The following is a 16,962-nucleotide window of genomic DNA, read 5'->3' as shown; positions in this document are numbered from 1 at the left end:
CACATCATAAACAACCACAACGATACAGCCAAAAAAAGCCAGCAACACACCACATACAAACAAACAACAAGAGTCATACCACCACAACATACACCAACCCCCAAACCCCAAAAAACCCCCACCCAAAAACCCAAAACAAAAAACAAACCAACTCCCCACAACAACCCAAAAACCCAAAACCAAAAACAAAAAACAACAAAAAAAACCAAAAAAAAACCCCAAACAAAAACCAAAAAAAAAACAAAAAAAAAAAAAAAAAACAAAAAAAAAAAAAAAAAAAAAAAAAAAAAAAAAAAAAAAAACAAAAAAAAAAAAAAAAAAAAAAAAAAAAAAAAAAAAAAAAAAAAAAAAACAAAACACAAAAAAAACAAAACACAAAAAAAAAAAAACAAAAAAAAAAAAAAAAACAAAAAAAAAAAAAAAAAACAAAAAACAAAAAAAAAAAAACACAACAAAAAAAATACAAAAATAAACACACCATTAATAAAACATAATAAAAAAAAAAACACCCAAAAAAAAAATAAATAAAAAAAAAAAAATAAAAAAAAAGGGAAAAAAAAGGAAAAAAAAAAGGGGGGAAAAAAAAAAGAACCCCCCCCAAAAAAAAAAAACCCCACAAACAAAAAAAACCAAAAACAAAACAAAAAAACCACCCCAACAAAAAACCAAAACAAAACAACCCCCCAAAAAACTACACCCCCAAACCCCCCAAAAAAAAACCCAACAAAAACCCCCCAAAAAACCAAAAAAACAAAACCCCAAAAAAACCCAACAAAAACCCAAAAAAACCCACCAAAACAACCACAAAAACAAAAAAAAACCACCCAAATACCACAACCAAAACAAAACCCAAAAACCACCAAAAAACCAAAACCAAAAAAACCAACAAAAAAAAACCCAAACAAAAAAACCCCCCAAAAAAACCCAAACCAAAAAAACCAAAAACAAAAAACCCCACCCAAAACACAAAAAAACCCCCCAAAAACAACAAAACCACAAAACCCCAAAAACCAACTCAAACAAACCAAAATACAAAAAAACCCCAAAAACCATAAAAAAACCACAAAACAAACAAACCAACAACAATAAAAAAAAAAAAAAAACCCAAAAAAAATTTTAAAAAAAGAATTTTTTTTCCCCCCAAAACAAAAAAAAAAAAAGGGGTTTTTAAAAACCAAAACATTTAAATTAAAAATTTTTAAAATTTTAAAAACTTTTTTGGTTAAAAAAGGGGAAAAAGAAGGGGTTTGAAAAATTAAAAATTCCATAAAAATTTTTTAAAAAGGAAAAAAAGGGTGTTAACCCCAAACCTTTTCCAAAAAAGGGGAAAATTTTTTTCCCTACTTTTTCTTTTTCCCCAAAAAAGGGGGGGCCCCGGGGGGTTTCCAAAAATTTCCAAAATTTAAACCCCGGGGAAACCCCAAACCAAAATTTTTTCCCTTTTGTTTTTTAACCCTTAAAAAAATATTTTTTTTTCTAAAAAAAATTTTTTAAGTTTTTTAATGAATTTTTTTTTAAAACTTTTTTAAAAAAATTAAAATTTTTCAAATTTTATAATAAAAAAAAAAAAATTTTTTTTCAAATAAATAGAAAATTTTTGGGGAAAAAGGGGGGCCCTTTTTACAAAATTAAATAGAAAATTATTGGGATACTGACTGTGGGCCGTTTGTAATAAATTTTAAAAAAATTTAATTGTTGGGGGGCCCCCTGTGTGTTACAATATTAAAATAAAATTTTTGGGGGGTTTGGTTCCACACAAAACACAACATGGAAAACACAAACACAAAAACCACAGACAGGACATGAAACACATACATCAAACATACATATCATATATAAAGAACAGCACATTTTTTTCTAGTTGAAACAGCATGAGCAGTTTAGTTAATATCTATCATTCTAGACCACAACATACTTATAATCGGTTGAAACATAAAGAACAACATACATACCACACAGTACAACACATATATGAAAACACACAAAACACAACAAACCACAGACATGGACAGTGTATAGAAAACACAAAGGAACATAAAACAATGTAAAACCATTATCATATATTAGATAGAACATCCTTGTTTGTTTTGTTGAAAGCATGGATGTCAGTGTTTAGTGTATATTTGTGTTTCTGACTTCACAAAATTCTTTCATAATCACGGTTGTGAATAATAAGGAAAACTGATTAGCAGAAGCATTGTTAATATGAAATTCCCACCTACAGATCAGAAAAAGAAGTTAGAGGATTTGGATGACATAGGTAAATATGTGCTGACAGTGCCCTAATAATTCACGTTTTTCACAAGGGGAAGACAGCCCCAGTGTGTGATCCTCACCATCACCGTGTTCCTAACCTGAACGCTCGTGGTGATAACCTCATATACAGCTTGACGTTATTGTGTTTGCTTTTCTTATATTGTAACCTGCAAGTGATAAAAGTTTGACTCCGTGGGGAACTGATGTCCCGAAACAGAAACTTCCTTACACATAGTCACTCAGATCCAAATGAACTCTCGTCATCTGGAAATACCACATATTTTGCTTTTAACTTAGAAAAAAATTCATTTGTGCTTCCTACCAGCGATTGTATTTATGATGAATTTTATCCTTGAACATGACAATGATTTTTAATTTTTCTAGGTAAATAGTCACATAGTTTTAGTAAATAATCACCAGGCTTGACATGATAACACATAATATCTAATAGATAGACAATATTTAGGGATACTGATGCTGTGATGGCCGCGTTTCTGTTACATAATATCTAATAGACAATATTTAGGGATACTGATGCTGTGATGGCCGCGTGTGTGTTACATAATATCTAATAGACAATATTTAGGGATACTGATGCTGTGATGGCCATGTGTGTTACATAATATCTAATAGACAATATTTAGGGATACTGATGCTGTGGCGGCCGTGTGTTACATAATATCTAATAGATAGACAATATTTAGGGATACTGATGCTGTGACGGCTGTGTGTGTTACATAATATCTAATAGATAGACAATATTTAGGGATACTGATGCTGTGACGGTTGTGTGTGTTACATAATATCTGATAGACAATATTTAGGGATACTGATGCTGTGACGGCCATGTGTGTTACATAATATCTGATAGACAATATTTAGGGATACTGATGCTGCGATGGCCGTGTGTGTTACATAATATCTAAAAGACAATATTTAGGGATACTGATGCTGTGACGGCCATGTGTGTTACATAATATCTAATAGACAATATTTAGGGATACTGATGCTGTGATGGCCGTGTGTGTTACATAATATCTAATAGACAATATTTAAGGATACTGATGCTGTGATGGCCGTGTGTGTTACATGATATCTAATAGACCAAATTTAGGGATACTGATGTTGTGATGGCTGTGTGTGTTACATACTATCTAATAGATAGACAATATTAAGGGATACTGATGCTGTGACGGCCGTGTGTGTTACATAATATCTAATAGACAATATTTAAGGATACTGATGCTGTGATGGCTGTGTGTGTTACATAATATCTAATAGACAATATTTAGGGATACTGATGCTGTGATGGCCGTGTGTTACATAATATCTAATAGACAATATTTAGGGATACTGATGCTGTGATGGCTGTGTGTGTTACGTAATATCTAATAGACAATATTTAGGGATACTGATGCTGTGATGGCCGTGTGTGTTACATAATATCTAATAGACAATATTAAGGGATACTGATGCTGTGATGGCCGCGTGTGTTACATACTATCTAATAGATAGACAATATTAAGGGATACTGATGCTGTGACGGCCGTGTGTGTTACATAATATCTAATAGACAATATTTAAGGATACTGATGCTGTGATGGCTGTGTGTGTTACATAATATCTAATAGACAATATTTAGGGATACTGATGCTGTGACGGCCGTGTGTGTTACATAATATCTAATAGACAATATTTAGGGATACTGATGCTGTGATGGCTGTGTGTGTTACGTAATATCTAATAGACAATATTTAGGGATACTGATGCTGTGACAGGCCGTGTGTGTTACATAATATCTAATAGACAATATTTAGGGATACTGATGCTGTGATGGCTGTGTGTGTTACATAATATCTGATAGACAATATTTAGGGATACTGATGCTGTGACGGCCGTGTGTGTTACATAATATCTAATAGATAGACAATATTTAGGGATACTGATGCTGTGATGGCCGTGTGTGTTACATAATATCTAAAAGACAATATTTAGGGATACTGATGCTGTGACGGCCATGTGTGTTACATAATATCTAATAGACAATATTTAGGGATACTGATGCTGTGATGGCCGTGTGTGTTACATAATATCTAATAGACGATATTTAAGGATACTGATGCTGTGATGGCTGTGTGTGTTACATAATATCTAAAAGACAATATTTAGGGAAACTGATGCTGTGACTGGCCGTGTGTGTTACATAATATCTAATAGACAATATTTAGGGATACTGATGCTGTGATGGCCGTGTGTGTTACATAATATCTAATAGACAATATTTAGGGATACTGATGCTGTGATGGCCGCGTGTGTTACATAATATCTAATAGACAATATTTAGGGATACTGATGCTGTGATGGCCGTGTGTGTTACATAATATCTGATAGACAATATTTAGGGATACTGATGCTGTGATGGCTGTGTGTGTTACATAATATCTGATAGACAATATTTAGGGATACTGATGCTGTGATGGCTGAGTGTGTGACCCTCTAACTTTTAATTTATATATAAACCTGCTACCCCTTTCACTGCTGTGTATAGCTTTACAGTTGAAGTATATTCTCCCTATAGTTATATCACAATGGGATCACCAGTTAGTATAGGCAATAATACTTTGAACATTGAAATTTTAATGGCAATTTGGAGGAAATTTTGGCCAAAGTTTCCACCTACATGATTGATACTATCATTGCTCACGTCATATATCCTTATCAGATATAATATAATAAAATAATTGCAGTCAACCACGGATTGAGGTGATTTAGAATAATGAAAAATCACATACAAAGTTGAATTTGCCTACTAATTCCATTATATATATTCTTAATCTTTTGTTAATATTTGATTTTTTGAAAATCATTTGTACATTTTTTCAGTATCCCTTCACAATTTTACCACATTATTCTGAATTCCTCAATGACCAGAAAACCACTGGAGTGTATATACAGGAGAACAGGATGTCTGCTGATATTTATGTCTTACTTCGGACCTTGAAGTAAATATTTACAGTAAATATAGGATTTAGCACAGGGCTGTGGCAGTCTTTTACTGGGATATTGATAAACATATATTTTTTTGTTGAAATATATTTTTCTGCATTATCATCTCTAGATATGCTCAAGAAACCAAGCAGCCCACGGCGCCGCACCAAACTTGAGAAGTACCGTCAGGAGCGCGCAGCATTACAAGTGGGCGAGCCCCAGGGCCTCAACGTACGCGACGACGACTTCTTTATTCTTATTGAGGTAGATGACCTCAAATACCAACTACAGGTAAGGTCAAATGTCATAACAGGTCACATGATTTCTCAGTCATGGTTGGCAGAATTAATAGTTTCAAAGATTTGATAGCATTTCTTATTTTCAGTATTCCTTTGTATACATAACCAGTTTATAATCTTGTTTCAGCATTCCCGTATCTCTATCAAGTCTATGATGCAGTCCCCTTATCTTGGTGACATGAGCCTTCAGGTGGAGTATTGGCACACAGCCCTACAGCAGGTGGAGGAAATTACTGACCTGTGGTACACCTGTCAGAAAAAGGTAGGCTTCATCATCAAGCACTTAGTGTGGTACACCTGTCAGAAAAAGGTAGGCTTCATCATCCAGCATTTAGTGTGGTTCACTTGTCAGAAAAAGGTAGGCTTCATCGTCCATCATTTAGTGTGGTTCACTTGTCAGAAAAAGGTAGGCTTCATCGTCCAGCATTTAGTGTGGTTCACTTGTCAGAAAAAGGTAGGCTTCATCGTCCAGCATTTAGTGTGGTACACCTGTCAGAAAAAGGTAGGCTTCATCATCCAGCATTTAGTGTGGTACACCTGTCAGAAAAAGGTAGGCTTCATCATCCAGCATTTAGTGTGGTACACCTGTCAGAAAAATGTAGGCTTCATCATCCAGCATTTAGTGTGGTTCACTTGTCAGGAAAAGGTAGGCTTCATCACCCAGTACTTAGTGTGGTACACCTGTCAGAAAAAGGTAGGCTTCATCATCCAGCATATATATATAGTGTGGTCATTTTATTATGACATTGGTTTACATTCCACAGGTAGATTTTGACAGTATAAATTCCTATTTTTACTTTCAGTGGCTTTACTTGCTGAAGATCTTTGAGAGGACAGAGATGTTCAAGAAGTTTCAGGCCCAAAGTCACAAGTTTGAGGCCATCCATGGAAAATTCAAGGTAATCTGTTTAGCTTTGTAAATTTTCAGTGTTTTTTCAGGGAATTTTGAATAAGGGAGATAACTCCATACATTGAACCCACATTGTGTCGTCTCTGTGAAAGAAGGGGAGACAACCTGTTATATATGATATTCCAAGGGAGGTAATAAAAACGATCACACATAACAGACGGTCTCTTAATCCAGGTTCAGGTGACTAGTATAGTAGATAACCTTGGAGGGGAAAATATGGTCACATGTGAGAGGGAGTTGCTTTATACAGGTGGTCACTAAGGCAGGTTTGACTGTGCTTTATCTGGGTTCTGACTATACTTGTTAATCTTAACAGGACTGGATGCGTGTGGTGTCCAATGACTCTAAGATCCTGACTGTGGTACACAGGAAGAGAGGAGAGAAGGGATATCGCCTGTTACAGGGAGACAACCTACGTGCTCTGTTCCTCCAGCTGATTGAGAACCAGGTTCAGTGATGAATTTCCTATCTCTCTATATTCTGATAATATGTGAATAATGAGCTTATCTGTCCCAATAATCCTGGGTGAAAAAGTATATATCTACTAATGGAGTCAGAGTGATTGTCACAGAAACCTTACCAGCAGAGGTTAAAATTCATGCAGCAATATATGCCTTTTCAAAGTATTATTGATTCTTTAAGAGGATACAACTCTACAATCTTTCTGTAGCAGGTCCTATTTTGGTAGGAGGAAATAACTCTACCTTATGTCCTTAAGAGGAGATAACGTAACACTGTCCTATATCTGTAGGGAGAGATAACTCTGTCCTATATCTGTAGGGAGAGATAACTCCGTCCTATATCTGTAGGGAGAGATAACTCTGTCCTATATCTGTAGGGAGAGATAACTCTGTCCTATATCTGTAGGGAGAGATAACTCCGTCCTATATCTGTAGGGAGAGATAACTCTGTCCTATATCTGTAGGGAGAGATAACTCCGTCCTATATCTGTAGGGAGAGATAACTCTGTCCTATATCTGTAGGGAGAGATAACTCTGTCCTATATCTGTAGGGAGAGATAACTCTGTCCTATATCTGTAGGGAGAGATTAATAGAATCTTCTATGGGTCTGTTCCTTGAACAGGGATATCTCAGTGTTAGAGTTTGGCCAGTCAGCACGAGGCTTGCCGAGTGCTGGCCAGCCGAACTCTTACACGAGTGTTGAGATATCCTTGTTCGCGTAACAGACCCATGATTGATTATTTTTCTCACATACTTGCAACCAAACGTTAGTTTTTATGAAAGTTTTTCATCGTACCATCTTCAATGGTCCTTGAAATGTGCCTCAAAATTTATGACGTCATCATTTATGACTTTGTTACTCAATGTAAAATTATGACGCTACTTAATTGTGAGCAGTGTCATAAACTGTCTAACCCTCTGTGTAAGATCAATTTATCTTTTCCCTAGCAACCGCCGGATACCCTGTGAAGTATGTGAGATAACTCTGTCCTATATCTGTAGGGAGAGATAACTCTGTCCTATATCTGTAGGGAGAGATAACTCTGTCCTATATCTGTAGGGAGAGATAACTCTGTCCTATATCTGTAGGGAGAGATAACTCTGTCCTATATCTGTAGGGAGAGATAACTCTGTCCTATATCTGTAGGGAGAGATAACTCTGTCCTATATCTGGAGGGAGAGAACTATGTCCTATATCTGGAGGGAGAGATAACTCTGTCCTATATCTGTAGGGAGAGATAACTCTGTCCTATATCTGTAGGGAGAGATAACTCTGTCCTATATCTGTAGGGAGAGATAACTATGTCCTATATCTGTAGGGAGAGATAACTATGTCCTATATCTGTAGGGAGAGATAACTCTGTCCTATATCTGTAGGGAGAGATAACTATGTCCTATATCTGTAGGGAGAGATAACTATGTCCTATATCTGTAGGGAGAGATAACTCTGTCCTATATCTGTAGGGAGAGATAACTCTGTCCTATATCTGTAGGGAGAGATAACTCTGTCCTATATCTGTAGGGAGAGATAACTCTGTCCTATATCTGTAGGGAGAGATAACTATGTCCTATATCTGTAGGGAGAGATAACTATGTCCTATATCTGTAGGGAGAGATAACTCTGTCCTATATCTGTAGGGAGAGATAACTCTGTCCTATATCTGTAGGGAGAGATAACTCTGTCCTATATCTGTAGGGAGAGATAACTCTGTCCTATATCTGTAGGGAGAGATAACTATGTCCTATATCTGTAGGGAGAGATAACTCTGTCCTATATCTGTAGGGAGAGATAACTATGTCCTATATCTGTAGGGAGAGATAACTATGTCCTATATCTGTAGGGAGAGATAACTCTGTCCTATAACTGTAGGGAGAGATAACTCTGTCCTATAACTGTAGGGAGAGATAACTATTTCCTTAAGCGTAGATAGTGTAACTCTGTCTATTTCTGCAGGAGGAAATCCTTAAACACTTGGAGGTAGTGTTGGAAACATCAAGGATGGAATTCCCACGTCTCTACTTCCTCAGTAACGATGAAATCATCGACCTCCTGGGTATATCCAGGAATCCTAAGATGATGCTGCCAACCGCGAAGAAGTGTTTCCCGGGAGTGGAGTCATTGACATTTGTTCTCCCTCCTGGAACATCCAGCATCAGTACCGAGCTGGACTTTGCCCTCAATGGTATGTTTACTTTCAAGCACATAAAACCATGGATAGAAAATCATAGTGTGGCAAATCTTGTATACTACAATTGGTTTTGTTTTGTTTAACGTCCTATTAACAGCCAGGGTCATTTAAGGACGTGCCAGGTTTGGAGGTGGAGGAAAGCCGGAGTACCTGGAGAAAAACCACCGGCCTACGGTCAGTACCTGGCAACTGCCCCACGTAGGTTTCGAACTCGCAACCCAGAGGTGGAGGGCTAGTGATAAAGTGTCGGGACACCTTAACCACTCGGCCACCGCGGCCCCAGTTTGTATACTACAAACTATGAATCAAGTCATTTTTTGATGAATTAAAACCATGATAAATATTTTAACGTTTGGCTTTTTTACAGCGGACAAGTTGGAGGTGACAACCATGCACGGCGCACTTGGGGAGGAGGTACCTCTTAACACTCGAGTTCAAGCCTTCCCTAAGGCTACACGCTGGTTCAAAAGTCTCGAGGCCATTATGAAAAACACCATGGCACTCATGCTACAGAAATGTATACAGGCGCGCATGGATGAAGGTAGGGACATCTCTAGTGAAAATAACACTGACATTCCTTGTTCTCCAGAACATTTTTTAAAATCTTAAACATTATTTATTATCGTTTATATACTTTTATAAACTTAGATATTAACAAAACTAACTTTTACAGGCTCCCGACAGCCCATTCACCTAATGGAGGAAATTGCACGTCTGACAGAGCGCCGAAGCTCGGAGGAGGAGAGGATTACTGGAGATATAAAACTCACTTTCAGACATTGGTTACTGCGCTTCCCTGTCCAGTGTGTGCTTGTCGCAGAGGCGTTGTTGTGGGCGCGCACTGTCAACAAGGCACTGGAGAATAGAGACGCTGACGAACTTCATAGTCTTCAGTAAGTACAGGTGTTTATAAATCATGGTGTTTATAGATTATACAGGTGCTTATGGATCATACAGGTGTTTATGAATCATACAGGTGTATATATATATAGGTATATGGTATACAGGTGTTTATATACTGTATATTATGCAGGTGTTAGAGATATATTTATAGGTGTTATAAAGTTATACAGGTGAGTTATACAAGTGTTATAATACCAGGCAGGTGTAATATATTTGACAGGTGTTATACAGGTATATCAGGAAGGTGTTAATATATATGTGATACAGGTGAGTTATACATGTGTTATAGATGTTATACAGGTGAGTTATACAAGTGAGTTATACAGGTGAGTTATACATGTGTTATAGATGTTATACAGGTGAGTTATACAAGTGAGTTATACAGGTGAGTTATACATGTGTTATAGAGGTTATACAGGTGAGTTATACATGTGTTATAGATGTTATACAGGTGAGTTATACAAGTGAGTTATACAGGTGAGTTATACATGGGTTATAGATGTTATACAGGTGAGTTATACAAGTGAGTTATACAGGTGAGTTATACATGTGTTATAGAGGTTATACAGGTGAGTTATACATGTGTTATAGATGTTATACAGGTGAGTTATACATGTGTTATAGAGGTTATACAGGTGAGTTATACAGGTGAATTATATGTGTGTAATATATTATATAGAGTTTATGTAGAAACACACAATAACCCCTTGGTTTCTGATGATGGGAGACATTCTCTTACACAGGTCCAGTATGAACACGAAGTACGAACAGTACGTGGACCTAATACGGGAGAGTTATACCTTCAATGGTTCACTTCCAGCTAGTACCAAACAGAGACTGCATCGTCTACTGTGTAATCTTGTCAATCAGACGATCCACCAGCGTGACGTCCTCGAATGTAAGTAATCATCAATATATAATTTTATACATCTTATAATTTCAAACAGTATATATAGCTTTTCAATTTGTTATGGATTTTTTTTTTTATATAATTTCATGCAATATATATTAAAAGCTTTTCAATTTGCTATGGATTTTTTTCACCCATAATTTCATGCAATATATATCAATAGCTTTTCAATTTGTTATGTTTTTTTTTTGTTTTTTTAATTTCATGCAATATATATCAATAGTTTTTCAATTTTTTTTTTTTTTTTTTTTTTTAATTTCATGCAATATATATGAATAGCTTTTCAATTTATGTGGGTTTTTTTTTTTTATTATTTCATGCAATATATATTAAAAGCTTTACAATTTGTTATGGGTTTTTTTTTTTTTTTTTTTTTTGTACAGGTGTGCTGTCATCAGGTTTAGTAGGGACTGGGAACTTTGAATGGCTGAGAGAGATGCATTACCACATTGACATACAGACTATACTTCGTGCCAAGAGGGAGGAGCTAGAAATTCAACCTGCACCTCCCACTAATCAGACACCTGTCAGTCAGCGTAAAGCAGGGCGGGGTCGACGAACATCTAAGACTTTAGCCACCAAGGTCCGCGTGGAGACCACAGTTGGTATGTACCCGACCATCTTTATATTTCAAAAATATTTACAAACCTGTTCAAAAATAGTGTGCTCATAATCTTCAACCAAACTTGAAATAACTTCCTCATAACATTTTTCATGCCCTGTGTGTAATGTACAAAAGTCTTGTATTTAAAATATTGTAAAGCCACATTTCTAATTTAAAAGATGTTTAATTTCAGTTACGGTAAACATATTTTGTGTATATTATCAAAAAGGTCACCAATGAACACCAATCTAGGGTTAGGAATGGGATTTTTACTGTATAAACAATATACAGAAAATATAAGTTGTCATTCACATTTTAAATGCTATGCAGAAATCACTAAAATAATATTTCAAATAAAAATATCTGTATTTTGATAATAATACCCAATTATCTGATATTCCAGAGGAGCCCCCTAAGTTAACACGAACTAAGACAGTGGTATCGACAGACTACCAGTTTGGTCTGTGTTGTGTACAACAGCTTGGAAACACGTTTCACTACGACTACGAATATCAGGGACCTGTGGGACGTCTTGTCCTCACACCACTCACACACAGGGCCTTTCTGTCCCTCACACAGTCCCTTCGTAACTTTCATGCAGGAACACTCGTTGGTCCTCCAGGCACTGGCAAGTCTGAGACTATCAAGGAACTCTCCAAGGTTTGTCACTAAAACTTTTGTGTTCATGTAGACAAATTGATATGTTTGATATGTCATGGGTGAATTATTTTATTATCATCATAGATATTTCTTGACAAGAAAAACTATTCCCCCCCCCCCCCCCCCCCCCCCCCAAAAAAAAATATGAGTTTCACCATAACACAAAATAATAATCTCCCACAAAAAATCTCTATGGGAAGGTGATGGGTGAAGGGAAGAGGGGATATTTTAAAAATTATAATCCTCTCTTTATTAGTTCGATGTAATTATTAGCTCACCTGCCCAAAGGGCAAGTGAGCTTATGCCGTGGTGTCGCGTCCATCGTCCGTCCGTCTGTCCATCCGTCCGGCCGTCCAGCGTCAACTTTTTGATATAAACAACTTCTTCTAAATAACCAAGGCCCAGGAACTGTAGCACACTGGGGTGAAGGGCTACCTAGTTTGTTCAAATAAATGACCTTGACCTTCATTCAAGGTCACATGGGTCAAATATGCTATAATCTTCAAATGACTTCTTCTCAATAACCAAGAGGCCCGGGGACTTGATATTAGGCCTGTAGCATGCTGGGGTGACGGGCTACCAACTTTGTTAAAATAAATGACCTTGACCTTCATTCAAGGTAACATGGGTCAAATAGGCTATAATCTTCAAATGACTTCTTCTCAATAACCAAGAGGCCCAGGGACTTGATATTGGGCCTGTAGCATGCTGGGGTGAAGGGCTACCAAGTTTGTTCAAATAGATGACCTTGACCTGCACTCAAGGCCACATGGGTCAAATAGGCTAAATCTTTAAATGACTTCTTCTCAATAACCAAGAGGCCCAGGGACTCTATATTAGGCCTGTAGCATGCTGGGGTGACGAGCCTACCAACTTTGTTAAACTAATTACCTTGACCTTCATTTAAGGTCACATGGGTCAAATAAGCTATAATCTTCAAATGACTTCTCCTCAATAACCAAGAGGCCCAGGGACTTGATATTGGGCCTGTAGCATGCTGGAGTGAAGGGCTACCAAGTTTGTTGAAATAAATGACCTTGACCTTCATTCAAGGTCACATCGGTCAAATATGCTATAATCTTCAAATGACTTCTTCTTAATAACCAAGAGGCCCAGGGACTTGATATTGGGCCTGTAGCATGCTTGGGTGAAGTGCTACCAAGTTTGTTCAAATGAATGACCTTGACCTTCATTCAAGGTCACATGGGTCAATAGGTTAAAATATTCAAAAGACTTCTTCTCAATAACCAAGAGGCCCAGGGACTTGATATTGGGCCTGTAGCATGCTTGGGTGAAGGGCTACCAAGTTTGTTCAAATAAATGACCTTGACCTGCACTCAAGGTCTCATGGGTCAAATAGGCTAAAATCTTTAAAAGACTTCTTCTCAATAACCAATAGGCCCAGGGACTTGATATTGGGCCTGTAGCATGCTGGGGTGAAGTGCTACCAAGTTTGTTGAAATGAATGACCTTGACCTTCATTCAAGGTCACATGGGTCAATAGGTTAAAATATTCAAAAGACTTCTTCTCAATAACCAAGAGGCCCAGGGACTTGATATTGGGCCTGTAGCATGCTGGGGTGAAGGGTTACCAAGTTTGTTCAAATAGATGACCTTGACCTGCACTCAAGGTCACATGGGTTAAATAGGCTAAAATCTTTAAAAGACTTCTTCTCAATAACCAAGAGGCCCAGGGACTTGATATTGGGCCTGTCTGTAGCATGCTTAGAGCCAAGAGTCACCATGACCCGATCCTAGGCCAATAGTATGCTGGAATGAAGGACTAGAAAATATATTGACATGAATAAACCTAGCTTACTCTGATATTTGAATAAAGTTGTTATCAGCATAGTATCTGTAGAAATGACCTCAATTAAATGCAAATTTGCTGTAGAGCCAGGTGAGCGATATAGGCCCTTGGCCTCTTGTATTTTTGTTGGTGAGTGAGATATATACCGGTAGGTATAGGGACTATAGGTTTCCTCTCTGTTCGTCTTGTAAATATGTATATATAGGTAATGCCAAAGTTTGTCAGTGCTCTAGTGCTTAATTCCTTGGGGCATTTTGTTCAAGCTTCACACAATTATTTGGGTGCCATGTTGACTATAGATAACTGTTACAGATATTTGGGTGCCATGTTGACTATAGATAACTGTTACAGATATTTGGGTGCCATGTTGACTATAGATAACTGTTACAGATATTTGGGTGCCATGTTGACTATAGATAACTGTTACAGATATTTGGGTGCCATGTTGACTATAGATAACTGTTACAGATATTTGGGTGCCATGTTGACTAGATAACTGTTACAGATATTTGGGTGCCATGTTGACTGTAGATAAATGTTACAGATATTTGGGTGCCATGTTGACTGTAGATAACTGTTACAGATATTTGGGTGCCATGTTGACTATAGATAACTGTTACAGATATTTGGGTGCCATGTTGACTGTAGATAAATGTTACAGATATTTGGGTGCCATGTTGACTATAGATAACTGTTACAGATATTTGGGTGCCATGTTGACTGTAGATAACTGTTACAGATATTTGGGTGCCATGTTGACTATAGATAACTGTTACAGATATTTGGGTGCCATGTTGACTGTAGATAACTGTTACAGATATTTGGGTGCCATGTTGACTGTAGATAACTGTTACAGATATTTGGGTGCCATGTTGACTATAGATAACTGTTACAGATATTTGGGTGCCATGTTGACTGTAGATAACTGTTACAGATATTTGGGTGCCATGTTGACTATAGATAACTGTTACAGATATTTGGGTGCCATGTTGACTGTAGATAACTGTTACAGATATTTGGGTGCCATGTTGACTGTAGATAACTGTTACAGATATTTGGGTGCCATGTTGACTATAGATAACTGTTAGATATTTGGGTGCCATGTTGACTATAGATAACTGTTACAGATATTTGGGTGCCATGTTGACTATAGATAAATGTTACAGATATTTGGGTGCCATGTTGACTATAGATAACTGTTAGATATTTGGGTGCCATGTTGACTATAGATAACTGTTACAGATATTTGGGTGCCATGTTGACTAGTTAACTGTTACAGATATTTGGGTGCCATGTTGACTGTAGATAACTGTTACAGATATTTGGGTGCCATGTTGACTAGTTAACTGTTACAGATATTTGGGTGCCATGTTGACTATAGATAACTGTTACAGATATTTGGGTGTCATGTTGACTATAGATAACTGTTACAGATATTTGGGTGCCATGTTGACTGTAGATAATTATTACAGATATTTGGATGTGCCATGTTGACTGTCAACTGTAATGAAGAGATGACTATAGGAATCATCACACAGATTATGTTGGGTACCGTCCAGTCTGGCTGCTGGACATTATTCGATGACACTGACCGTCTTACACAAGGTTAGTTCATTTGTACTGATTCAACCCCAATCTATTATAAACCTACATATTTACTGGGGTAGGCAGTAATCATATTTGAGCAAATTTTTCCACTTGAAGCATTTTTAGCCCACCATCATCAGATGGTGGGCTATTCAAATCGCCCTGCGTCCGTGGTCCGTCATCCGTCCGTCCGGCCGTCCGTCCCTCCGTCCGTCCCTCCGTCCGTCCGTAAACAATTCTTGTTATCGCTAATCCTCAGAAAGTACTGAAGGGATCTTTCTCAAATTTCATATGTAGGTTCCCCTTGGTGCCTAGTTATGCATATTGCATTTTGAGACCAATCGGAAAACAACATGGCCGACAGGCAGCCATCTTGGATTTTGACAATTGAAGTTTGTTATCGCTATTTCTCAGAAAGTACTGAAGGGATCTTTCTCAAATTTCATATGTAGGTTCCCCTTGGTGCCTAGTTATGCATATTGCATTTTGAGACAAATCAGAAAACAACATGGCCGACAGGCAGCCATCTTGGATTTTGACAATTGAAGTTTGTTATCGCTATTTCTCAGAAAATAATTAAGGGATCTTTCTCAAATTTCATATGTAGGTTCCTCTTGGTGCCTAGTTATGCATATTGCATTTTGAAACCAATCGGAAAACAACATGGCCGACAGGCAGCCATCTTGGATTTTGACAATTGAAGATTGTTATCGCTATTCCTCAGAAAGTACTGAAGGGATCTTTCTCAAATTTCATATGTAGGTTCCCCTTGGTGCCTAGTTATGCATATTGCATTTTGAGACCAATCGGAAAACAACATGGCCGACAGGCAGCCATCTTGGATTTTGACAATTGAAGTTTGTTATCGCTATTTCTCAGAAAGTACTGAATGGATCTTTCTCAAATTTCATATGTAGGTTCCTCTTGGTGCCTTGTTATGCATATTGCATTTTGAGACCAATCGGAAAACAACATGGCCGACAGGCAGCCATCTTGGATTTTGACAATTGAAGTTTGTTATCGCTATTTCTCAGAAAGTGATGAAGGGATCTTTCTCAAATTTCATATGTAGGTTCCTCTTGTTGCCTAGTTATGCATATTGCATTTTGAGACCAATCGGAAAACAACCTGGCCGACAGGCAGCCATCTTGGATTTTGACAATTGAAGTTTGTTATCGCTATTTCTCAGAAAGTAACGAAGGGATCTTTCTCAAATTTCATACATACGTTCCCCTCAGTGCCTTGTTATGCATACTGCATTTTGAGACCAATCAGAAAACAACATGGCTGACAGGTAGCCATCTTGGATATTGACAATTGAAGTTTGTTATCGCTATTTCTCAGAAAGTACTGAAGGGATCTTTCTCAAATTTCAAATGTAGGT

General features: G+C 37.2%; 1 protein-coding gene across 1 annotated transcript in view; it reads left to right on the top strand.

Annotated features, from left to right (window-relative positions):
* Positions 1 to 5,216: 5,216 nt before the first annotated feature.
* Positions 5,217 to 16,962, top strand: part of LOC117343201 (dynein heavy chain domain-containing protein 1-like) — a 73,674-nt gene continuing 61,928 nt past the window's right edge. Inside the window, 11 exon segments of the mRNA XM_033905537.1 lie at positions 5,217 to 5,535; positions 5,671 to 5,805; positions 6,347 to 6,442; positions 6,770 to 6,901; positions 8,870 to 9,098; positions 9,472 to 9,645; positions 9,778 to 9,997; positions 10,751 to 10,905; positions 11,301 to 11,522; positions 11,925 to 12,181; positions 15,464 to 15,596. Of these exon segments, the coding sequence (XP_033761428.1) occupies positions 5,377 to 5,535; positions 5,671 to 5,805; positions 6,347 to 6,442; positions 6,770 to 6,901; positions 8,870 to 9,098; positions 9,472 to 9,645; positions 9,778 to 9,997; positions 10,751 to 10,905; positions 11,301 to 11,522; positions 11,925 to 12,181; positions 15,464 to 15,596 (1,912 nt within the window). The 5' untranslated portion in view covers positions 5,217 to 5,376.

Source organism: Pecten maximus, chromosome 15 (genome assembly GCF_902652985.1).
Source record: "Pecten maximus chromosome 15, xPecMax1.1, whole genome shotgun sequence".
NCBI classification, from domain to species: Eukaryota; Metazoa; Mollusca; class Bivalvia; order Pectinida; family Pectinidae; genus Pecten; species Pecten maximus.
The sequence above is the reverse complement of the archived record's forward strand: the minus strand, read 5'-3'. Positions and strand labels throughout refer to the sequence as shown.